At 44.7% G+C, this 25,169-nt stretch overlaps 1 protein-coding gene across 1 annotated transcript; it reads right to left on the bottom strand.

Moving 5' to 3' along the window:
• Positions 1-24,814, bottom strand: LOC138663820 (oocyte zinc finger protein XlCOF22-like). Its single transcript, XM_069750162.1, has 7 exons — positions 24,766-24,814; positions 4,653-4,799; positions 4,344-4,523; positions 4,138-4,261; positions 3,966-4,063; positions 3,785-3,875; positions 1-1,480 (listed from the first exon to the last, which is right to left on the bottom strand). Exons 1-7 carry the CDS (start codon positions 24,790-24,792, stop codon positions 396-398), a joined length of 1,752 nt encoding a protein of 583 aa, XP_069606263.1. The 5' UTR covers positions 24,793-24,814; the 3' UTR covers positions 1-395.
• Between the last annotated feature and the right edge of the window lie 355 nt (positions 24,815-25,169).

Raw genomic sequence — 25,169 nt, 5'->3', positions numbered from 1 at the left:
AAAGAAACTGTAATTAATGATACATCACTGAGATTGGGCATTACGAGCAAGAAAGAAACATTCATAAATTATATTTTTGGAAATAAAAAAAGATGCGTTGCAATACTTTTGTCCACATGGCGTATATATATAAGATTGTGAAATATTCGGTGCACATTGAAAATTGCTTTTTATTGCCTTTTTGTATAATTGTAACTGAATATACTGTGCTTTTAATTTTTTATGTTAAACCTAAAATATTTTCCATTTCACATTTACTTATCCTTCTATTGTCTGTTATATATTGTCTTGTACAATCTGTCCACTAGAATGTTATTATTCCCTGTGTGAGTCCTTTTGATGGTCCTCAAAATATGATTTAAAAGGAAAAAAAAAAAATCATCTTCTAGATATGATCATGTCTTCTTTCCTGTGTGAGATTTTTGATGTTTAAGACAATTTGATTTCTGTGTAAAACCTTTCCCACATTCAGAACATGAAAATGGCTTCTCCCCTGTATGAGTTCTAAGATGTTTAACTAAAATTGATTTCTTCTTAAATCTTTTCCCACATTCTGAACATATAAATGGCTTCTCCCCTGTGTGAGTTCTCTGATGTACAACAAGACCTGCTTTTTCTGTAAAACATTTCTCACATTCTGAACATGTAAAAGGCTTCTCCCCTGTGTGAATTCTTTGGTGTGCAACAAGATTTGATTTATCTCTAAAACATTTCCCACATTCTGTACATGAAACCGACCTTTCCCCAGTGTGAGTTCTCTGGTGCCTAACAAGATTTGTTTTCTTATTAAAATATTTCCAACATTGAGAACATGAATATGGCTTCTCCTCTGTGTGAGTTCTTTGATGTGCAACAAGATTTGATTTATCTCTAAAACATTTTTCACATTCTGAACATGAAAATGGCTTTTCCTCTGTGTGAGTTCTTAGATGTCTAAAAAGATGTGTCTTATCTGCAAAACATTTCCCACATTCTGAACATGAAAATGGCTTCTCCCCTGTGTGAGTTCTCTGATGTCTAACAAGACTTGATTTCTGTGTAAAACAATTCCCACATTCTGAACATGAATATGTCTTTACTCTCATCAAAATTCCATCAAAAATAGGAAGGTCCGAATTACAGTTAAAAGATTTCCCACATTCTGAACTACACATATTGTTGTCCTGTGTTTTGTGCATAACAAAAGACTTTTTGAGTGAAAAACTTTTTCCGTATTTTGTACAGGAAAATCGCTTCTTTCCAGTAAGAGCATTTTGATTTTCAGTACCTCTTTTTTGACTTGTATTGCTCTTTACCGTCTGTGATGAATCAGAAGATAGGACCTGTTTAAAAGGATCAGATGATAGATCTTTGTTGTGAGGGGATGATGATATATTTGGAATAGTGTCATAGATGTCATTAATTTCTTGTGTGATATCAAGGTCATCGGATTTAAAAATTGAAGATTTCAGACATCCATTTGATCTCATGACACAGTCATCTGCCAAGAATAAAATCAAGAACTATTTTTGAATACAAATTAAATATCTATAAAAATTATATTTTTACATTTTTGCATAAAATATTCATAAAATTTTCAAGTTTTATAGCAAATTTCATGTATCCACAAAGACAAAAAGAGTTCACAATCTCACAGTAGACCTCAGAGCAAGTACCAGTAGAGCATGATGTTCAAAACTCTTTGTTCTTTCTGCCTCCCAAAAATGTGAACTATAGCCAATAAAAATGTAGCCCAAAATGATACTGATAAAAACAAGCCCCCACTCAGGCCCCTCATCTGTCCATGGAAAAATAAAAAGCTTTTTCATTACTAGCAAGTCAAAGGCTTAATAAGCAACATGTCTGCCATAAACCGATCCAGCAAAATTTGTACTCCAAAAGCCAAATGATCTCCCCACTTCTGAGCCTTGCAGAGTGCCTAAACCACAGTTATTGTCCACATGGCATTTCTGTTGGTGGATGAACTCACTTTACAGTGTCTGTGACACTAGAAGCACAAGTATGGCATTTGGTATTGGGCACTTAAATAGCATATTTTCAATTTTCACTCTGCAGCATACGAAGGGCAGCGCAACTGCGCATGCCCGGAAAAAAAACGTACAGAGCAGATGCCTGGAACGATAATGCAGGAAGAGGAGGCGGCGCCCGGCGCGCACAAGCCAGGAGTGACAGCTGTGCTGCGTCTCATTAGAAAGGAAAGTCCCGCCTCCCAGACGGATTCAGGGTATGTGGGGGCAAATTTTATAAAGGGTTTATTTCAGCGTGTGCAGGCGTTTGTAACTAAAGAGCCACCTTGTCAGAATTCAGCATTAGTGCTGCACAAGGTGGCTTTTTTAGTTACAAACGCCTGAGGGGTGACAGGTTCCCTTTAATGACTTTACGAGCACATTCAGCAGCACAGAAGGGAGAGAAAGTAGATTCATCCTATAAGATATCAGGATTCTAGGAAGGCGACAGCATCCTTACTCTCCGCTTTCTCTTAGAGGCCCACCATACAGATATTATTCTTCTAATGATTTTACACATTTTCAGCACATTCTACATATGCAGTGATTTTGCTGTGCAGTTTACATAAGTGCCAGCATCTTCTAATTCCAGTGATTACCGTATATACTCGTGTATAGGCCGAGTTTTTCAGCACTTTTTTGTGCTGAAAACACCCCACCCCCCCAGCTTATACAAAGGTCATTGCCCCAGAAGACGGCGGGGAAAGGGGGAGCAGCAGAGCAGCAGGTCACAGGAGGCTGCTGCGGCTAAAGCCTGTGTCCACTAATAAAACAAAATTACTATTCACCGCACTGGCAATGAATATTCATTTCTCTTATAGCGCGCACAGTTACAGCTGCCGCCGCCGGCTTCCAACAGCTGCCAGGCTATCACGGGTGCCAGCTCATCAAGGTAATGAATATTCACCTCTCTCCACTCCCATAGGCGTGGAGAGAGGTGAATATTTATTCCCTTAATAAGTGGGGACATGTGATCGATCGGCCGCAGGAGCTGCAGGCATCAGAACAAAATGCTGCGAGGGCGCGCAGGGGAGGTAAGTATGACTTTTTTTAATGCTTTTCTCATGGGGCCACACATGCAAAGATAGGGATGAGGAACCATGTATGCAAGGATAGGGATAAGGAGCCATACAGACAAGGATGGGAATAAGGAGCCACACAGACAAGGATGGGAATAAGGAGCCATGCAGACAAGGATGGGAATAAGGAGCCATCAATTCAAGGATGGGAATAAGGAGCCATGCATGCAAGGATGGGAATAAGGAGCCATGCAGACAAGGATGGAAATAAGGAGCCATCGATTCAAGGATGGGAATAAGGAGCCATGCATGCAAAAATGGGAATAAAGAGCCATGCATGCAAAAATGGGAATAAAGAGCCATGCATGCAAGGAGGGAAATAAGAAGCCATGCAGACAAGTATCGAAATAAGGAGCCATGCAGAGAAGGATGGGGATGAGGGGACAATGCATACCCAGATTATACTCGAGTCAATAAGTTTTCCCAGTTTTTTTTGTGGCAAAATTAGGTGCCTCGGCTTATACGAGTACATACAGTAGTTTAGATTCTGTGAGGCTAAAACCTCTGGACAGTACAAGTCTTACTCTAACAAAACGGCTTCCAATATAATGGGACAATTTGAGTAGAAGAGAATGATATAGTCTACTGGAAAAATTGTCACCACTTAATTGTGATATGATGAGATTAAAACTCCAAAATAGCAGCCAAAGCTAGTGATTGAGAAAGATCTGTGACTTCTATTTAGTAGTTACTACTCACCTGGGCATTTATCTGCAGGAATCTCCTCTTTACACTGCTCATCACCCTTCACATATGTCTCTGTAGTATCAATAATGGTCAGATGTTCACCCTGAAATAAATATTGTAAAAGTCACAGACAGATGGAGAACTCACATCTATGATCAGCTCTAATATCTCATGATATCTTCTCACCACCTACCTGATGATCTACAGAAACACTTAGATTTTCTTGTTTATTGTTGTCTGGAAGAAGACGACGGGAACATCTCGCTGCTGTTGTCCTCTTACTGGTTAGAACTAGAGGAAATACATACAGATACTGAATTAATTCTTCGCATACAGATAATTATGTATTTAGTCCTAACAATTACCTGGTGATATGAGGGGCTGAGAAACCTCCATCATCACGTCCTCGTACAGATCTTTGTGTCCTTCTAAATACTCCCACTCCTCCAAGGAGAAATAGATGGTGACGTCCTGACACCTTATAGGAACCTGACACATACAATGATACCGTCATCCCCTGATCACATCATAGCATTACTGTGTAATGTCCCAGCATTCCCAGCACTGTCACCTCTCCAGTCAGCAGCTCAATCATCTTGTAGGTGAGTTCTAGGATCTTCTGGTCATTGATGTCTTCATATATCAGGGTGTGAGGTGGAGGCCCCATGATTGGGCTCAGGGATCTTCCCCATCCCTCAAACATAGGGTCCTGACATCGCTCACTAGAGGTCTTCTTCACTACAGTGTAATCCTGGTTATAGAGAGACACATTAATAAATCTCACTACAGACATTTCCAGAGTCCTCACCTCTCCAGTTCTGTCCATCTGTTATTACCATAGATAAGAATGATGTAATGTAAGGTCATCAGAATCTCTCACCTCTCCAGTAAGCCGGAAGAGGATCTCTAGGGTGAGGTGTAATATCCTCTCTGCTATCTTGTCCCTGTCTCTATTCATCCTTGAAAGTTTTATCAGGAAATTTCTCTTTAATAGATCTCCACTGAGAGGATCTGATATTATAGCAACCTGAATGGGAAGAAGACATCATAAATAATCCAGTGTAAATAATGCAATTATTGGAGATAATAAGGGGAACATATCAGGAGATAGAACGTGGATAAGTTATATTCCATTGTCTTGTATGGACTGGGACATAAGTGTTAGTCACTGCTGTAGAGGACACATGTTCATCGGGGCTGACAAGACTGGTGCAGGACTCAAACAATTAAGGGGAGGATCATTCATATATTACTATTTTTATTGTTTTATGGCATTCTGCTTTATTTTTTTTTCATCTACTGATGAAACCTATATTTTAGGCCCCACACAATAAGCAGTTTCTTCCTCGGAGTTGGCACCTGAATACATTTCTCATAGACTCATCTTCCATAAAGCTAATTCTCATCTCATTTACCGACGCTGGAATTGGCATTAGCAATACTGCAGGAGATATTCATTACACGTGAGAAATAGATACTTCATGATGAGGATTATTCTTCAGCTCTGTAAACATGTTTCGCCGAAGTCCGTCACTGACTACATTACATTACTGGAATCATTGTTAACAAATGTTACATTCTTTTTTTTTTACTCAAATAATCATTTTGGATACTACAAACCATCAGTAGTGTTACACTGACAGGCAGGGATAATATATGACACTACAGTAGAACGGTGCATCACCGGAGCAATCAGAGACTTGTATGTTGTATGATCGCACTAATGAGGGTTGTCGAACACATTTTAAGGATAGCTTTCAAAGATCACATCCGTGAGGGGGGAGTAATGCTGAGTCGCCCCGCAGTTACCTTTTTTTGTCACAAATAGCCCTCTGTTGCCCCTATTGTCAGGACAATTATGCAATTGATCGACGATTAATTGAGCAGGACGCAGGCTGTTTCCACTAATAGGTCGGTTACTGCAGAACTAACAGACAGAGTATAGCATATACACTTCCGATTCCAATGCATGGAATATATATCCTGGAACAGTCAATTCCAGCTCTACAATAACCCATGAAACATTATTAGCTGCTGTGGAGAACAGCGTTGCATCTTAATTAACCAGACGAGTATTTTTAGCAAGCCAGAAAGAATAGACTGTTATCTATATGTTGACTTTTGAATGTATGTGTTTATTTCTGGTTGGTCAAGAAAACAGACTTTTGTTGTGTAAGCTTGTAATACTGAGTTGTAAGTTGACATTTGACATAACATATGAGCTCTTATGCTTGATGACTAGTAATGTTTACTGATATGCTAATTACAAATTGTCTAGGCCAGATAGTTTGTTGGCATTCCAAACAGAGGAGGAAAATCTATGCAAATAGATTACATAATCAAACAATGCGAGTAGGTCATCACCATTCTTCTCCTTATCTGTGTTGCTGGATTGAAGGACACTTGTTAAACATAAAAAGAAGTCATATGTCTCTCTGAGAGTGAGCAAGCCAGAGATTCAGCCAAGATATTCAAACATCCAAAGGACCAGAGACAGGACAACAGCAAATACACCATGGCTCCAACACGAGGGACATAGATTTATCATTCTAAAGGATGCCAACCTAGGGGACTTCAGCTCCAGTTGGGAGAATACAGATCTGCTCCATGGACCATTGCTGAAACTATGGATACGTTTGTGAAACCCAAGTCAGTCACCTGGAACCCATGGATTCATTTGGAGAAACCAGGATGGGACCATCCGGTCACCTGGCACCTAAGGAGATGTTTGGAGAAACCAGGTTGGGACCATCAGGTCACCTGGTACTTATGGATATGTTTGTAGAAACCAGGCTGTGACCCTCGGGTCAACTGGCCTTGTACCTGAATGGACTTTCATCTTCCTACACCTGTTGATACCTCCTCTCTGTGTGTGTGCCACAGGTGGGGTAGTCAACCCTGGAAGCTGTGAAGTCACTGCTGCTCTTATTCCGGTGAGTCAGCGGAAGGGTGAGACTCTTTAATGTGCACCATCTTTTGGTATTTTTCTGGGACTGTTCTATGTGTTATCTGCCTGTTTTGTGGTTCAATAAAGTATTGCCACACCGTTTTACCCTCGCCCTGTGTGGTCTGAGTAGCATTTTGCCCACGTTAAAGGGAGAGCGGATGAGTGGTGGGACGATCCCTAGTCTATGCGGTTTCGGCTAGCAGATCGGGGCGCCCGCCAACCCCCCGGGTTTCCACAGCTGCCACCACCAATCGTTTATAGAGGCAGAATGGACACCCGACAGGTAGCGTATGGCTTTAACCCTTTCAAGACATCCGCAGTAATAGTACGGCGCATGTCGTGTCTCCCCCTTTGATGTGGGCTCCGGCGGTGAGCACACATCAAAGTCGCAACATGTCAGCTGTTTTGTACAGCTGACATGTGCGCGCAATAGCGGCGGGTGTAATCGCTATTCACCCGCCGCTATCAACCTGTTAAATGCCGCTGTCAAACGCAGACAGCGGCATTTAACCGGCGCTTCCGGCCGGGCGGCCGGTAATGATGTCATCGCCGACCCCCGTCACGTGATCGGGGGTCGGCGATGCATCAGGAAGGTAACCATAGAGGTCCTTGAGACCTCTATGGTTACTGATGCAGGCCTGCTGTGAGCGCCCCCCTGTGGTCGGCGCTCACAGCACACCTGCATTTCTCCTACATAGCAGCGATCTGATGATCGCTGCTATGTAGCAGAGCCGATCAGGCTATGCCAGCTTCTAGCCTCCCATGGAGGCTATTGAAGCATGGCACAAGTAAAAAAAAAATGTTTAAAAATATGAAAAAAATATAAAAAATATAAAAGTTTAAATCACCCCCCTTTCGCCCCATCCTAAATAAAACAATTAAAAAAAAAAAACAAACCTACACGTATTTGGTATTGCCGCGTTCAGAATCGCCCGATCTATCAATAAAAAAAAGCATTAACCTGATCGCTAAACAGCGTAGCGAGAAAAAATCCGAAACGCCAGAATTACTTTTTTTGGTCGCCTCGACATTGCATTAAGATGCAATAACGGGCGATCAAAAGAACGTATCTGCACCGAAATGGTATCATTAAAAACGTCAGCTCGGCACACAAAAAATGAGCCCTCACTTGACCCCAGATCTCGAAAAATGGAGACGCTTCGGGTATCGGAAAATGGCACTTTTTTTTTTCTTTTTTTCTTTTTAAGCAAAGTTTGGAATTTTTTTTCACCACTTGGATAAAAAATAACCTAGACATGTTAGATGTCTATGAACTCGTAATGACCTAGAGAATCAAAATGGCAGGTTAGTTTTACCATTTAATGAACCTAGCAAAAAAGCCAAACAAAAAACCAGTGTGGGATTGCACTTTTTTTGCAATTTCACTACACTTGGAATTTTTTTCCCGTTTTCTAGTAAAAGACATGGTAAAACCAATGGTGTCATTCAAAAGTACAACTCGTCCCACAAAAAATAAGCCCCCACATGACCATATTGACGGAAAAATAAAAAAGTTATGGCTTTGGGAAGGAGGGAAGGGAAAAATGAAAACGCAAAAACGAAAAAGGGCTTGAAGGGGTTTAAGGGTGCAGTTTACAGAACAAAAGACACAGATTACATTTTATATTTAATCTATAAAGATAGGCAGTATTTATAAAAAAAAATTAAATAAACGATTTTACAAAGAGGACAAAACTATACAGCATAAACAATTACATAAAATAAAAAGTATTAATAAACGAAACTTACTAAATGCTGGTCACAGAGATGTTTCAGATCTTAGCAAAGGTGATGGACTTTGATCGGGAAACGTCCAGTGAAACGTGGATCATGCCAACACAGATACAGTATGTATCTCTCCCTGTATTGAACACAGATCATAATCTGCCTTTTTTATCAGCACCTAAATTACACTCACACTCCACCTCTTGATGACTCATAACAGGGCTGTAAACATAAGGATGAATGACCTCGGGGAGATCAAAACATCCAACACCACGGAGACACCATCACGTGTTTTTCAACGCAGAGATCCAGAACACTGCCCCCATCCCTTATGGGAAATATGCAAATGCACGTAGAAAAGCCGCGGAGACACCATCACGTGTTTCTCAATGCAAGCAATAAATAGTCAGGTCTTTCACCGGGAAGGAACAACCACGGGAAGGGCAGCATCCAAAAAGGAAAACCACCTATGCCAAAACATGGTATCCATCCACAGACAGCTGTTTAGAGTATTTGCCCCTCATCAGTGTGGAGTAGGAAACTGGCTGTTAGGAACAGTGCCTAGTAAAAGGACTATAAACATAAGGATGAATGACCTCGGGGAGATCAAAACATCCAACACCACGGAGACACCATCACGTGTTTCTCATCGCAGTTGTCACGCTCACGCCCTGTCTGGTGGGTGTGAGCTCGGGGGTTTGTGGCCCCACTGTGCCACAAACCAGACTACCCTGGAAGGGGCGTGACTATGACAGCTGCCTGGGTTTTCACTGGAGCCTCTGATGGTGAGGTCAGGCTTGTGCAGCAGGCAGCTGCCAGGTGCTACTCCAGGGTGGTGTCTGGCTGTGGCTGCTGATCCCACTTGGGACACAGGCACACCAGGATTGGTGCGGGCATCAGGCAGGACTGGCAGAAGACCACGGCTGGAACTCAGACGAGTAGGCTGGCACGGCAGAGAACACAGGGCTGGCAGAGACACGGCAGAGAACACAGGGCTGGCAGAGACATGGCAGGAAACACAGGACTGGCAAGGACGGCAGGAAACACAGGACTGGCTAGGACGGCAGGAAACACAGGACTGGCTAGGACGGCAGGAAACACAGGACTGGCTAGGACGGCAGGAAACACAGGACTGGCTAGGATGGCAGGAAACACAGGACTGGCTAGGACGGCAGGAAATATAAGACTGGCTAGGACCGCAGGAAACACAGGACTGGCTAGGACGGCAGGAAACACAGGACTGGTTGATGTGGTATATGAAGGAACAGGTAGGGGCCTGTTCACAAAGGAGGTGCAGGTACAGATATGTAGTTTGGAGGAACAGGTAAGGACCTGTTCACACTGGAGGTGCAGGAACGGATATGAAATATGAAGGAACAGGTAGGGACCTGTTCACACAGGAGGTGCAGGTACGGAAACAAGCCAGAAGGAAAGGAGCATGAAGGAACAGGTTGGGACCTGTTCACACAGGAAGAGAAGTGCAAGACTGCAGATAGGAGCGGAAGAGCAGCAAGAGATAGCGTAGCAACAAAAGCTAAGCAGAGCGGAGCCACAAGGAATGTGGGGAGGAGCTGCAGCAAGAGATACCGCTGAAGCTAAGCAGAGTGGAACCGCAAGGATTGCGGAGAGGAGCTGCAGCAATAGATACTGTTGAAGCTAAGCAGAGTGGAACCGCAAGGATTGCGGAGAGAAGCTGCAGCAAAAGATTACTGCAGCAATGGGAGCGGAGCAGAGTAGAATGGAGCAGAACCGCAGGAGTGCGGAGTAGAGATCAAGCCACAAAGCTACAGAGCAGGCAGAGCCGCAAGAGTGCGGAGCAGAAGCAGACAACACAAGGAAAGACACAGCAGGGAAGGAAGCCACAAACAAGGAGACCGAGATAATACAAAGTACAGACAAGGCAATGGAACAAGACACAAGGACAAAGACACAGGGACCAGGATATTCTGCCACCTGGAGGGCGGACAATAAGATCAAGGCAATAGCACAGAGAAAAGCCTCCAGAGAGGGAGTAACACAGAGCAAGACCTGGCAAACTCAGAAGCAAGAAACAAACTGAGCTAACACATTGCACAGGCCCAGTCCACAGGGTGGAGCTGCACTATATACTGGAGGCCTCTTGGTAATTGGTCAGGAACAGATTAGACAGATGCACCTGATACCTATAAGAACAAGAGAGTTCAGGCGCCACCCCCCTATACACACAACCATGAAGCATGCAGAGGGCAGAGGCACAGAATATGGCGCTGGATAAAAACAGAAACCGCAACATGACCCGGAGCAGTGGGTAAGAGAGTGTGAGAGATGAGAGGCCATGCCGTGATGCCAGCAGAGTTGTTACAGCAGTGATCCAGAACACTGCCCCCATCTCTTATGGGAAATATGCAAATGCATGTAGAAAAGCCACGGAGACACCATCACGTGTTTCTCAACGCAAGCAATAAATAGCCAGGTCTTTCACCGGGAAGAAACAACCACGGGAAGGGCAGCATCCAAAAAGGAAAACCACCTATGCCAAAACATGGTATCCATCCACAGACAGCTGTTTCGGGCTATTTGCCCCTCATCAGTGTGGCGTAGGAAACTGGCTATTAGGAGCAGTGCCTAGTAAAAGGACTATAAACACTGCTCCTAATAGCCAGTTTCCTACTCCATACTGATGAGGGGCAAATACCCCGAAACAGCTGTCTGTGGATGGATACCATGTTTTGGCATAGGTGGTTTTCCTTTTTGGATGCTGCCCTTCCCGTGGTTGTTCCTTCCCAGTGAAAGACCTGGCTATTTATTGCTTGCGTTGAGAAATACGTGATGGTGTCTCCGCGGCTTTTCTACATTCATAACAGGGCTGGTCATCGAATGTGGCTTCCATATTAGAAAATTATGAAATTCCCAACATTCACGAAGCACGACATCTTTGCTCATGAAGACTACAGGCGTTCAATATTGAGGTCATATTTTTTATTGTGATTTTACCTTTTCATGGACAGGAAACATGGCATGGCTGTTGCCCGCTATCTGGCCACTATTAAATTGGGGTTTATATGCATGTCTAACAGTGACAAAATATGCATATCCTTCCCCTGCTAATCTTGAAGTTCAAAATGTACGTCCCATCAATATCGGATCAATACAAATCCCATTATTCATAACTTTCCACCAGTGCCTAAGTGTCTGAAGCAGTTTTTTGTTCCAAACAAGCTGGCTCTTGCAAAAGGGTATCTCTTTGCCTTTTTTTAATCCCAGACTTCATGTCTACTTCCAGCAAATATACCAGCTTAATTACCTGTTCACACAAGGGGTCATAGCTTCACTGGGTGATTTAATGAGTGTTTCTCACCTCCTGGCTACACATAATGTCCTCTCATTTCTTCTGTTAAACATGTGATATAGAAGGGTTAATAGTTTGCCTTTAAGTGCCTTTTGCCTTTAATTGTTAGAATTACTAGAATCTCTTGACGCAGTAGTCTGATGGTCTCCTTTCAAGGAGACCATACTTCTTACCAATGTATGTTCTTAATAGTTAGTCAAACATGTTCTGGGTTATGGTAAATAAAGTATGACCCTGGGTGATGGTGGGGGCTACATGACTTACATTGAAATGCATTTGTTGTAAATGGTATAAATTTAAAATATTGCCTCTTGCTGCATTACATCAGATAAAAGTGACTTGCTCACAGGATATGTGTGAGGTGTCTTTTTGTCTCCAAGCGCGCTTGTAAAATGACGGGCGTAACTCCACAATTTGGTCTCACTGGTGATCTGTCAGCTGACATTGGTCAGAACGAAAACAGCTACGACAGTTTTGGCGCCCGACCGGGGCCGTGTATCCAGCCTATTCGGAATCCGTATGGGGGACCTTTCTGAGAAATTGGACATGCAAAACACCAGCTGCAGCAAGGTGAGAAATTTATTCTTACAAACCTGTTTTGCACTTGCAATCTCTCATCTGGATCTCTCCATACCTCTGGGTAAAAGGCTGCGAACACGGTTCAAAGAATTCACATCACCAGTGAGTTTTGTGTTTTGTCTGTTTATGTCCGTATGAGATTTGAATAATAGAGTAATAATGGTGATAATTTTTATCTGTATTATTTGTCCGTATCCTAATTGGTTGTGTATTTGTGTAAGTGTGAAGTACAGAGCTGGGATAGACTCTGTGCAGTGTTGTTATTTTGGTCATTTTGGATTAGCAGTACATTATATGAAGCTGTATTTTGTATTAGGGCCGTGGTTTTTGTTGTTTGGCCTTAAAGTGCTTTCAGAGTGTCAGTGGACACTGCTGCAGTTTTTGTTATATAGAATTGTGTTAATTCCAAAGTGCAAAATAGGCAGGCTGTGTGAACCTTGTACATATGTATGTCTATGAGAACTCTGAATGAGATGACAGGTGAGTAAATGAGTATAAGGAATAAACATAAATCCCTGATTGATGAGGGGTTCCGTTAGGTGTGGTCCTCTGTATGTGACAGAAGACATTATTCAACGCAGTTTGAGCTGAATTAGGTGGAGTGATTGAGATAAGGGATTTTCTTCTTGTAAAAATCAACTGACAAGTGAATGGAAAAGAAACAACAATCCCTGAATGAGCATGTATGTATGAGTGATCATTACTTATCATTATTTATCTAACTGTTGTTGATTGTCCAGGATGAATGAGTTGTGGATATTTTTAATGTACATTTAATTTACATCTGAGATTCAGTGAAACCCGTGTTATATATATGGTTTGACATTGGATAGGTTTCTATATGTGTTTTGGCCGGACGCGGTCAGAATCAGCTGATTCAAGTTGTGCAGTGATCTGCCTGTATAGAGAAACTGTTTTTAATTCCAAGAGGATGAATGTTTTGTAGAGATTACCGTATTTTCCGCTTTGTAAGACGCACTTTATTTCCCCCAAATTTGGGGGGGAAATGTGGGTGCGTCTAACAAAGCGGATATACCGCTTACCATTACAGGCTGGGAGGAGGGGGTGTCCGCCGCCGCTACCGCCTGCCGCCGCTGTCGTCCGCCGCCACTGCCGGGGTTGTCCGCTGCTGCCCCGGGTGATGCTGAAGGCTCCAGTGCTGCGGGGGGCTCTGGCGACATTTTGTGAAAGACCAGAGCCCCCCGGCAGTTCTTCCATGCGTTCCAGTATGACTGACTCCGGGAAAATGGCCGCCGGAATCTCGGGAGATGAGATTTCAGCGCTGAGATCTCATCTCTCGAGATTCCGGCGGCCATTTTCCCGGAATTAGTCATACTGGAACGCATGGAAGAACTGCCGGGGGGCTCTGGTCTTTCACAAAATGTCGCCAGAGCCCCCCGCAGCACCGGAGACAGCCCTACAGCACAGGAGCCCCCTGCAGACCCCTCATCCCAGCCTGCAGCAAAGGAGCCCCCTGCAGACCCCTCATCCCAGGCTGCAGCACAGGAGCCCCCCTGCAGCACAGGAGCCCCCTGCAGACCCCCTCATCCCAGCCTGCAGCAATGCTCCACTCCTGCCTCCGGCAACGAGCCTGGGACCCTGATCCACCACAACCACAACCCCTGGTAAGTAATAAGACGCATGGATTATAAGACGCCCCACCAATTTATTAAAAAATAGTTTTTTCCTATTTTTCTCCTCAAAATTTGGGGTGCGTCTTATAATCCGGAGCGTCTTACAAAGCGAAAAATACGGTAAGTCTGAAAACTGCTGCATTCTGTTTCTGTGTGTAAGACAAGCTCTTATCTATGTTTATACCTGATGGGAGGGGCGAACCCCTGCGCGAATTGTTTGTTATTTCTCCTCTCTGTGCTGCCGGCCAGAGAAAGGGGGGCCATGCAACTGCGCTGAAGAATATGGCGCTGTGCATATTCTGTCCTTGGTTCAGTACACGCTGAGAGATTTGTGTTTAAAGCAATAGTACTGTATGTATTGAAGTAGAAAGAAATATCATAAGTTCAAGTTGGAATTTGAAAGTGAAAGAATTGTGCCTATTTTAGAGGAAATTTGTAAGTGATTGAAAGATTGGTAAAAGATTCACCTGCTTCAAGTTGAGTGATTGATATATAGCAAATTGAGGATCAACTGAGGAGGTAGCCAACTGCACGGCTGATTTAGTAGGTGGTGTAACCTGCTACAGTCAGCCTACGGCAAATAGGTGGTGTAACCTTGCCGTTCCATGGAGCTGTGCTAGCCAGCTGATCTACCGGGTGGTAGGTGGTTTAACCTGCCCGCTAGAATCCTTTAGGTCTACCGGGTGGTAGGTGGTGTAACCTGCCCGCTAAACCTTGACACTCGCTCTGACTTGTCACGTGTTGCAACCCTGATTTAAGGCAAGGCACACTAAAAAGGGCATTTTTAGAGCTGAGTTGTCTGAGCGGATAAGTTGAAGCCATGGGCAACTTATTCTGTGTGCAGTCAGGGCCTCCAATGGGATCCAAAAACCGCTGTACAGATTGGAAAAAGGAAGCAGTGAAAGATGTGAGACCAATATTGAAACAGGCAAAAATGCCAGTGAGTGGATGGATGTTTGGATGTTCAAAAAGGCACAGACAAAGGAGGAAAATAGCATGTGAATAAATGGCATCTGAGAGAGTGCAGCAGGACGGAAGTAAGGTGTATTATGAATGTTTTGATGCTTAAAAGTCCGACTATGACTGACACATTACTGTTACCGTTATACCTTTGTATAACCAGAGACCAAGACAAGACAGATGGACTTGTAAACATTGCGGTCAGACAAACCCAGACTGGAGAAATACTTGTATGATCTGTGCTGCAATCCAACCTAAGTGAATTACACTGAATCCTGTCCAGACAAGATCACATGTAGTGACATAAGAAGCTGACACAGGATTGTGGCTAGTGGGTAGTGGGGACATTAACTTTTGGGAGTAAGCTGACAGTAATCCTTTTGGGAAGGAGCTGTAGACCAGCATGTCATGTCACCCCCAACTGGTCATCTAGTCACCCCCACCACCAGAGAACCAACCACATCAGGTAGTGTAAGACAGATACAGGAGTATTATCCCTGGAAGCCCTCTGACTAGCTAGCTACGCTAAAATAATTGGCTGACCCTGAGAACAAACCTTTCCCATGTAACAGACAAAGACAATATGATGGACGTATAAGTGCACCTGAGCAGACCTAGAGAGTTGGTGAGCACAAAAGCAGGTGACGTACTAGGACACAAATTAAGACTTTTACAGAAGTGACAAAAGGAGAGAGTGTAGAGATGTACTCTGGACGGTTACAGCTGAAATGGGCAGACATGGGGTACAGTCCAGTAAACCCACTCGATGTTAAAATATTTGTAAATATCGTATATACTCGAGTATAAGCCGACCCGAGTATAAGCCGACCCCCCTAATTTTGCCACAAAAAACTGGGAAAACTTATTGACTCGAGTATAAGCCTAGGGTGGAAATGCAGCATTTACCGGTGAATTTCAAAAATAAAAATAGATCATTATTTCCCCATAGCTGTGCCATATAGTGCTCTGCACCGTTCATATTGCCCCATATCTGTGCCCCATATATGCTCTGCACCGTTCATTTTTGCCCAATATCTGTGCCCCATACAGTGCTCTGCACCGTTCATATTGCCCCATAGATGCTGCACAGATGCCCCATAGTGCTCTGCACCGTTCATATTGCCCCATAGATGCTGCACAGATGCCCCATATAGTGCTCTGCAGCGTTCATTGTGCCCCATAGATGCTGCACAGATGCCCCATATAGTGCTCTGCAGCGTTCATTGTGCCCCATAGATGCTGCACAGATGCCCCATATAGTGCTCTGCAGCGTTCATTGTGCCCCATAGATGCTGCACAGATGCCCCATATAGTGCTCTGCAGCGTTCATTGTGCCCCATAGATGCTGCACAGATGCCCCATATAGTGCTCTGCAGCGTTCATTGTGCCCCATAGATGCTGCACAGATGCCCCATATAGTGCTCTGCAGAGTTCATTGTGCCCCATAGATGCTGCACAGATGCCCCATATAGTGCTCTGCAGCGTTCATTGTGCCCCATAGATGCTGCACAGATGCCCCATAGTGCTCTGCACCGTTCATATTGCCCCATAGATGCTGCACAGATGCCCCATATATTGCTCTGCAGCGTTCATTGTGCCCCATAGATGCTGCACAGATGCCCCATAGTGCTCTGCACCGTTCATATTGCCCCATAGATGGTGCACAGATGCCCCATATATTGTTCTGCAGCGTTCATTGTGCCCCATAGATGCTGCACAGATGCCCCATATAGTGCTCTGCAGCGTTCATTGTGCCCCATAGATGCTGCACATAAATCTGTGCCATGGCAGCTGCTGCTGCAATAAAAAAAAAAACCACATACTCACCTCTCTTGATTGCAGCTCCCAGCGTCTCGTTCCGGCGTCTCCCCGCTCTGACTGATCAGGCAGAGGGAGCTGCGCACACTATATGCGTCATCGCGCCCTCTGACCTGAACAGTCAGAGCGCAGACGCCGGGAAGATGGAGGCGCCGGGAAGATGGAGCGGCGCCCGGCGGCTGGAACGTGGACAGGTGAATATAACATACTCACCTAGTCCCAGCGATCCTCGCGCTGTCCCTGCCTTCCTCCCCGTCTTCTGTGCTGCAGCCTCTTCCTGTCAGCGGTCACCGGCACCGCTGATTAGAGAAATGAATAGGCGGCTCCACCCCTATGGGAGGTGGAGCCGCCTATTCATTTCTGTAATGAGCGGTCCCACGTGACCGCTGAAGAGGGGAAGAAGCTGCAGCACAGAAGACGGGGAGGAAGGCAGGGACAGCGCGAGGATCGCTGGGACTAGGTAAGTATACCTCAGCGCCCTCTCCCCCTCACCCGCCGACCCCACCGCTACCGTGACTCGAGTATAAGCCGAGAGGGGCACTTTCAGCCCAAAAATTTGGGCTGAAAATCTCGGCTTATACTCGAGTATATACGGTACATTCATTGACGGTATGACAAAAGGCTTACGAGACGCAGTACAGACAGCCAGACCTAAATGGAGAAATGTAGATCCAAAGACCTCCTGAAGGTTGCTCAGGAGTTGAAGAAACTAGGACAATAAGACGATGTGTTATGTATGCTGGAGCACAAGGAAAACAGTAGAGACGTAGTAAGGGACCTAAGGACTTAGAAACAGTGAAGTGCTGGAATTGTGGAGAAAATGGACACTTAGACCAATCTTCCACCTCCTTCACCTTCAGACTAGGAAACTGACAACCCAGCGACAAATGTGTGCCCTGTTCTTGTCCCCTCCAGACCTGGTCCTGCCTTGATGACCACCATACCAATGCTGGGAGGGAAATAGACAGAATTCTTGACCGACACTGGGGCAGCTGGGACTAGTACACAAAGACTTGATACTGCCAGACATGATTACTGACGAAACTGTGGAATACGTGAGGGTAGGGGGACAAGCGACTGAAGCCCCTATGACTAAACAAGAAAAGACTAGAGTCACGAGACAGTCAAGAGGTGCTTACAAACTTATTGTTAGTGACAATACCCCTATGAATTTGCTGGGAGCAGAGTTGAGTGCTGTCTAGGCCACTATACAGTGCTCTCCTGAGGGTATTACAGTCACAAGTCCCCTTTTCATATAAACACTTGTGGCAGAGGGACGCCAGGGTCTTCCACGTGCACATTATACCACAGGTAAATCATGCTCTATTATAGTTACACTTAATTCCATTAATTTACCAGTTTAGTAGTTTCCTTACACAAGATGGTAGAGTTACCATGTATTTCTAGGTTGTCTTCATATGATATATAGTTTTTTAGCCATTCATTATATTGGCTCAAACCATAGTCACTGTTTATTCGTCTTTTCCACTTCTTATACCTTATCGCAAGCAACTGGCATTGATATTTGGTATTTTTCAAATCCGTTCTTTTTGTATTTGGAACTGTTAGTTATGGATTTATATAGGGCTGCTACTTTCTTAGAATAAGCTTGTGCTTTGCTGTGGCCTATGGCATTGTGCTCCCCCGTTTTATGACGCAGTATCTTTCGTAATTATATATATATATATATATATTCATATATATAATTTTCTTTTGGTAACATTTTGTGAATCAAATTTAGTTTTTTTAAGGGGTACTCTACCCAATCAAATACGGGTATAAATATTTGGACATTAATGTGTGACTTATATAAACACTTGAGTAATATGGCAGAAATGGTGTATATGGCAAGAGTAGCAAAAGTAACACCTGACACCAGAATGTCTGAGGACAGGGAAAAGAGTCAGGTACCAGACACCGTTTGGGCAAGGGGAAAATCTGATATGGGTCGGCTGCCCATTCCCCCTGTCATGATAAATTAAAAGAAGGAACTACTCCTCTTGGTTAAGGCAATACCCCTTAAGTCTATTCAAATCAATGGCCCTGAGCAGGGATATTAAAGAGTATGTTAAGGCAGGGGTTCTAGTGCAGAGATATTCCCCCTGCAACACCCCTTTGTATCCCAGTAAGAAAAAAAGGACCCAAGGGTTCCCCTAGTGCTTACAGAATAGTTCATGACTTAAGGGCTATTAATGAGGTTACAGAGAGTATGACCTTAATTGTCCCTAACCCACACACCTTACTGTCACAAATCCCAGCGACATCAAAATGTTTCACAGTTATTGATTTGGCAAATGCATTCTTCTCTGTGGTACACTGCACTCTGACTGTCAGTATCTTTTGTCTTTCACTCACGAAGGTAAACAATACTGTTGGACGGTCCTCCCACAAAGGGGGAAATAACTCCCCAACCATCTATTCAACAGCGATGGCAGGGGCTCTTGAGCAGTGGCAACCACCTCATCCACAGATTGTACTATTACAGTACGTGGATGACCTCTTGCTCTGCTGCCCGGACCAGACGTCCTGCAAGGAAACTACAGTTCCCTTGCTGTGTTTTTTGGCAGAAAAGGGTTGCAGAGTCTCACGTGATTGCAAACAAAAGGTGACATTTTTAGGACATTGTATTGGTGAAGGTACAAGACACCTGACTGAAGACAGAAAACAGGCAATACAAATCTTTCTTTACCCAGGTCACACCAGCATCTACGCACTTTTCTAGGTTTGGTGACCTACTGTAGGCCTTGGATAAGGTCTGCTTCACAAATGATGCACCCACTCTATGACTGTTTGCCATCAGAACCCTACAATCTCACTCAGGAAGCAATTGACTCCTTCCACTCTCTCAAGCTGCTCATTGTGTCAGACATTCCAAACTATGATCAGCCATTTTTCTTATTTTGCACAGAGCAGGGTGGACATGCTACCGCAGTACTGACACTACAACATGGAAAGAAACAGAGACCAATAGCTTACTACTTAGCACAATTAGAGCCAGTGATTAGAGGGTCTCCTACATGAGTCTGTGCTGTAAGAGCTGCTGTATTACTGAAAGGCATGTGAAATCACACTGACTTTTTCTTTTTGACAATTTGTTCCCCACGTGACATTAATGCCATACTCGTACAAGTTCAACCAAAACACCTGCCTAAGGAGAGACAGATCAGACTTGAATGTGCTCTAATACTAATTCCTGAATACGTCACCCTCAAAAGACATAATGTTCTGAATCCAGCCACTCATCTGCCTGTGGATTCAGAAAAGGGGGAATTGGTGACAGCATTGGCAGGTGGGAAAGAGAACATGACATGACGTTGACATGACACACGAACATGACTGCATAGGAACTGATGAGTCAGGAGACAGTGGGTTTTATATATGTTCGTGGGAAGAAAAAACCTGTTCCTAATGCATATTTTGAGGTTTTTTATTTTTGTAGATGGCTCCAGATACCACCAGAATGGGCGACTCTACATTGGATATGCAGTAGTATCCTCACATGAGGTAATCCGAGCTGAACCACTCCCTCCTCACATGTCGGTGCAGGAGGCAGAGTTGAAGGCACTCACTGAGGCGTGTAGAGCTGCTGCAGGTAAAGTCGCTAACAGTTACACAGATTCAAATTGTGTATGGGGAATATCCCATGATTATTGCCCTATCTGGAGAAGCAGAGCGTTTCTTACATCAGCTGGTAAGCCCATTAAAAATGAAGAGCCGGTGAAACAATTAGTGGAGGCATTGATGTTATCAGTCCAGGTTGGCAAGGCAAAAGCACACACGGACGGTGACTCTGTGGAGGTAGAGGGCAACAAAAGGGCGGACGAGGCTGCTAAAGTAGCAGCAAGGCGGCCTAGGGAGCAGTGGACGGTGGCGGGGAGTCAGAGTATTCCAGCCACACTGAGCCTAGATGTCCTGAAATCCCTCCAGCTGCCCAAACAGAGAAGGAACACTGGGAGAGAATGGGAGCTGAGCTGAACTCAGAAAGAGTATGGGAGAATAAGGATAAATCGTATATACCAAGATCCCTGCTCCCAATCATGGCGCAAGCAACACAAGATGCCTTCTGGATCGCTCCTGGTTTCAGTTACGCAGCCGCAAAGCTCGTACAGTCATGCCTCATCTGTGCACAGCACAACCCAGGAAAAACAGTAAAAATCCCTAAGAAAGCGACACCCGGGCCTCTCTACCCGTTTCAGAGACTGCAGACTGGCTACATACAGCTACCCAAGGTAGGAGTGTGTGGAAAATGTCCTAGTATGTGTAGATCTCTTCTCTGGTTGGCTGGAAGCCTATTTGGTAAAATGTACAAATACTAAAGCGACTGCAGACAAACTGATGAAAGAACTGATCTGCAGGTATGGTGTCCTAGAAACCATAGAGAGCGATAGGGGTTCACACTTCACGGGAGAAATAATGAGGGAAGTCATGCAGGTCCTGGGAGTACAGCAAGCATAACATGCACCATATAGACCACAAAGTAGTGGGAAAGTGGAGAGACCAAACGGGACACTTAAACTGAAAAATCAAAGGCCACGGCAGACACAGGAAAGAGCGGGGTAGAGTGCTTGTCTCTTGCACTCTTGTCAGTCAGACACCCTCCAAATAGAAAGACAGGCTTGTGTCCTTTTGAAGTCCTGTTTACTAGTTTGCCAAAGGCTGGTCTGTACTTCCCACAGGTGCTACAAAGGCAACACGGTGCTATGACAGCCCATGTCCAGGCCTTGCAGGAAAGACTTAATGTGGTGCATAAACAGGTGTTTTCATCCATTCCAGATACTAATGCCAGTGCAGACGTACATCAGCTGAATCCAGGTAATTGGTGGTCAGACACAGACACGTGAGAAGGAGCCTAGACCCACGGTTTGACGGCCCGTTTTAAAGTCCAGCTGACCACATTCACCTCAGGGAAACTTGAGGGAAAGCCCACCTGGATCCATGCCAGTCACTGCAAAAAGATCTTTTCACCAGCAGAATGACTGTTGTCCTAATTACCGTCTGGCAGTGGTAGGGTTTTTGCACCTTACAGAGACACTGGATAAACAAACTTATTCAACATCTTGCTTTTCTTATAAAAGACGCGGAAGGACAAAAACTGCTGGACTGTTGGATCTGTGCACACAGCCCAGTATCTGCAAGGACTATGCTGTACTTAGCCTTACCCCAGGAGCCAAGGAAGGTATTAGCACCCCACAGCATGCACAGTGAGACTTGAACTCAGATTTTCTTGGTTCCTTAAGGCTCTTAATGAGACTAATACAATATAGAGACTCCTTTTTAAATCCAGCCAATTGGCTTAGCGGCCTAGCGGGATGGATTATTTTTGGTATTTTACAGACTTGTATGCAAATTTTGTTGCTTTGCTTATTGTTTTATGTAGCCGTAAAAGCGCTAATATATATATTACCTAAGCTATGGAATAATGTAGGTGTAGAAAAAAAATCTAAGGCTGAACCTTCTGTAGTGTATCATAGGCCCCGTGTAGCCACTGCTGACGGGGGAGGCGAGTGTCCACACTGAGGGTGGATGGGCGAAGCAGGTAGGAAGTCCCCTTGTGGGTACTAGACCCATGAGACAGTAGCTCCTTTGTTGACATCAGCTGACCCCGTAGCAGAGGTTATACCATTTACAAAAGGGGGAAATTGATATAGAAGGGTTAATAGTTTGCCTTTAAGTGCCTTTTGCCTTTAATTGTTAGAATTACTAGAATCTGTTGACGCAGTAGTCTGATGGTCTCCTTTCAAGGAGACCATACTTCTTATCAATGTATGTTCTTAATAGTCAGTCACAACATGTTCTGGGTTATGGTAAATAAAGTATGACCCTGGGTGATGGTGGGGGCTACATGACTTACATTGAAATGCATTTGTTGTAAATGGTATAAAATATTGCCTCTTGCTGCATTACATCAGATAAAAGTGACTTGCTCACAGGATATGTGTGAGGTGTCTTTTTGTCTCCAGGCGCGCTTGTAAAATGACGGGCGTAACTCCACAATTTGGTCTCACAGGTGATCTGTCAGCTGACATTGGTCAGAACGAAAACAGCTATAACACATGCGGCTCTACTTCAAAAAGAATGTGAAGAAACCAGAGTATATCTTAATTACCCAGACAACTATGTTTTTGCAAACCAATAAGAACTGACTTTTCATCTGTATATTGGCTTGTTGATCTAAGTGTTTATGTCTGGTGGTTCAAGACAGACTTGCAAGCTGATATACCATTTAACATACTGTGTAAGTCTGTAATAGAGACTTGTACATAGTGTGTGTGTTTGTCTCTGTTTATTGATGTGTGCTGATATGCTAATTGTGCATTGAATTCTGGAACCAGCTTGGTGACTTCTAAAGCAGAGAGGGAAAGACTGTGCAAATAGATTGAATGGTCAAGTAGTGCTACTTGATCTCATCACCACTGTTTGCCTTATCTTGATGTTGGAATGAAGGACACTTGGTAATTCTAAAAATAGTTTTCATTCCTTGGGTATAAAAAGACTCAGAGATCACATCGTTAGGGCTGAAGTAACACAGAACTAAGAACCGGACTTTCTTCAGGATCTCAGCTGAGGGTACCTCGGATCCGGCTGCCAGAACACAGGACTGCTCTCGGATATCTCCCTACGCTTGTCGTTACCTCCTCTCTGCGTGCACACCACAGATGGAGTAGCGACCCTGGGAGCTCTGACGTAACATCTACCATTATCTTGGCGAGTCAGCGGAAGGGTGAGGCCCTGTAATGTGCACCATCTTGGTGTAATTGCTGAGATTGTTCTGTTTGCTATTGTGTGTTGTGGTTCAATAAAGTATTGCCACACTATTTACCTTAACCCTGTGTTGTCTGTGTAGTGTATTGCCCGCCGGGAGATAAAGGGCATGAGCCCTGGTCCATGCAGTCTTGCTAAAGACAGCCGGGCCAGCAGATGAGAGCACCCACTGACCCTGTTTCTCCACAAAGAATTTTAGATTGTAAGCTGCTTCTTCTTGATGTTCTGTGTGATAAAGGGGAGTGAATGCCATCACCCTGGAGATGCCTTACGTATTTTAAAGTGGCATTGGCGACTGATTTACAGATCGTTCCCCAAGCCCACCTTAAGGCACACCCTTCCTGAACCCTACAGTGCCCTCTCCTTTCTTGGATTTGGAGATGGGCTTCTTCTAGGGGTCACTTAGTGCCGCAAGACAGGTTGGTGACTCCTCGCTAGAGGTAGCCAGAAATGACGCTAAGACCCAAACCTGATAGGAACCCTCTGGGACCTGTTCTGAGTCAGTAATAAGTCCTGTTATCCCGCTGGATGAAGAGGGTCCAGAAGGCAGTGCATTACCTGTGTTCTGGGATCTCTGGCTGCAGGTGACAGAGGGTAGGTAGGTTGTCTCCCATTTGTCTGACAAGCTACGAACCCAACTTTCCCACCACCACGATGGACTGCCACTCTGACAGGCTGAGGGAGGCACCTTCCCAGCACCCTGACAGACTGGAGACCCTGCTCTCCCACCACCCTGACAGGCTGTGGGACACACCTTCCCACCATCCTGATATCCTGTTCGCACAAGGGGGTCCTAGCTTCACTTGGTGTTTTAAAGAGTTTTTTCACCTCCTACCTATGTTAAACATGTAGTTCTACCTCAAAAAGGGGTTTAGATTGTCAGCTCTTTCTCCTTCATGTTCTGTGTGAGTGTATGGGGGGTGGGGGGGGGGAGATGTCTTATGGATTTTAATCGAAAAAAGAAAAAGCTGAAAAAACAGCCACATTGTCTAACAAGATAAACAGTTCTACTTCTGGGATAATCTGTGGGGGAGATGATGGCACTGGGGGAGCCAAGAATGGCGAATGTCAGCAATTCAATTTATATGTTTGCTGTCCATCATAGTTGGGTGGTATCTATCAGAGGGAAAGGAACAAAACGTTTATTTTTATAAAGTGACAACAGAAAAGCACCAAAATAGTCTCAGCACTGAAGGGGTTACTGCCCCCCGCCCAGTAATGGGGAATCTCCAGCACCTACCTCCACCTGCAGAGCCGCACACCACATATATGGCTGTTCTGTGCACAGGACCTGTGATGAGGTCACAGGAGGGGAGGAGTCAGGGGTCACATGATCAGGGGCCTCAGTGTATGCAGGACTCTGCGGTGCTGGTTGTCATGGTGCTGGATGAGGGGAAGATTATGTGTGGGGTCAGGAGGGGTTTACAGGGTGGATGTAGCAGAGCCGTGTGTGTATGAGGTGTACGGAGCGGAGCCGTGTGTGTACGAGGTGTACGGAGCAGAGCCGTGTGTGTACGAGGTGTATGGAGCAGAGTCATCTGTGTACGAGGTGTACGGAGCAGCGCCGTGTGTGTACGAGGTGTACGGAGAGGAGCCGTGTGTGTACGAGGTGTACGGAGAGGAGCCGTGTGTGTACGAGGTGTA

This window comes from Ranitomeya imitator, chromosome 2 (assembly GCF_032444005.1).
Source record: "Ranitomeya imitator isolate aRanImi1 chromosome 2, aRanImi1.pri, whole genome shotgun sequence".
NCBI lineage: Eukaryota > Metazoa > Chordata > Amphibia > Anura > Dendrobatidae > Ranitomeya > Ranitomeya imitator.
The sequence above is the reverse complement of the archived record's forward strand: the minus strand, read 5'-3'. Positions and strand labels throughout refer to the sequence as shown.

Bases quoted from the DNA above. Each gene is read 5' to 3' on its own strand.
- LOC138663820 (XM_069750162.1), bottom strand. From the start codon at position 24,792: ATGTGGTGTGCGGCTCTGCAGGTGGAG. The intron at 4,800-24,765 runs GTAGGTGCTGGA...CTTCCCATTCAG, and splicing joins GTGCGGCTCTGCAGGTGGAG to GTTGCTATAATATCAGATCC. The intron at 1,481-3,784 runs GTGAGTAGTAAC...TATTCTTGGCAG, and splicing joins TCCTGCAGATAAATGCCCAG to ATGACTGTGTCATGAGATCA.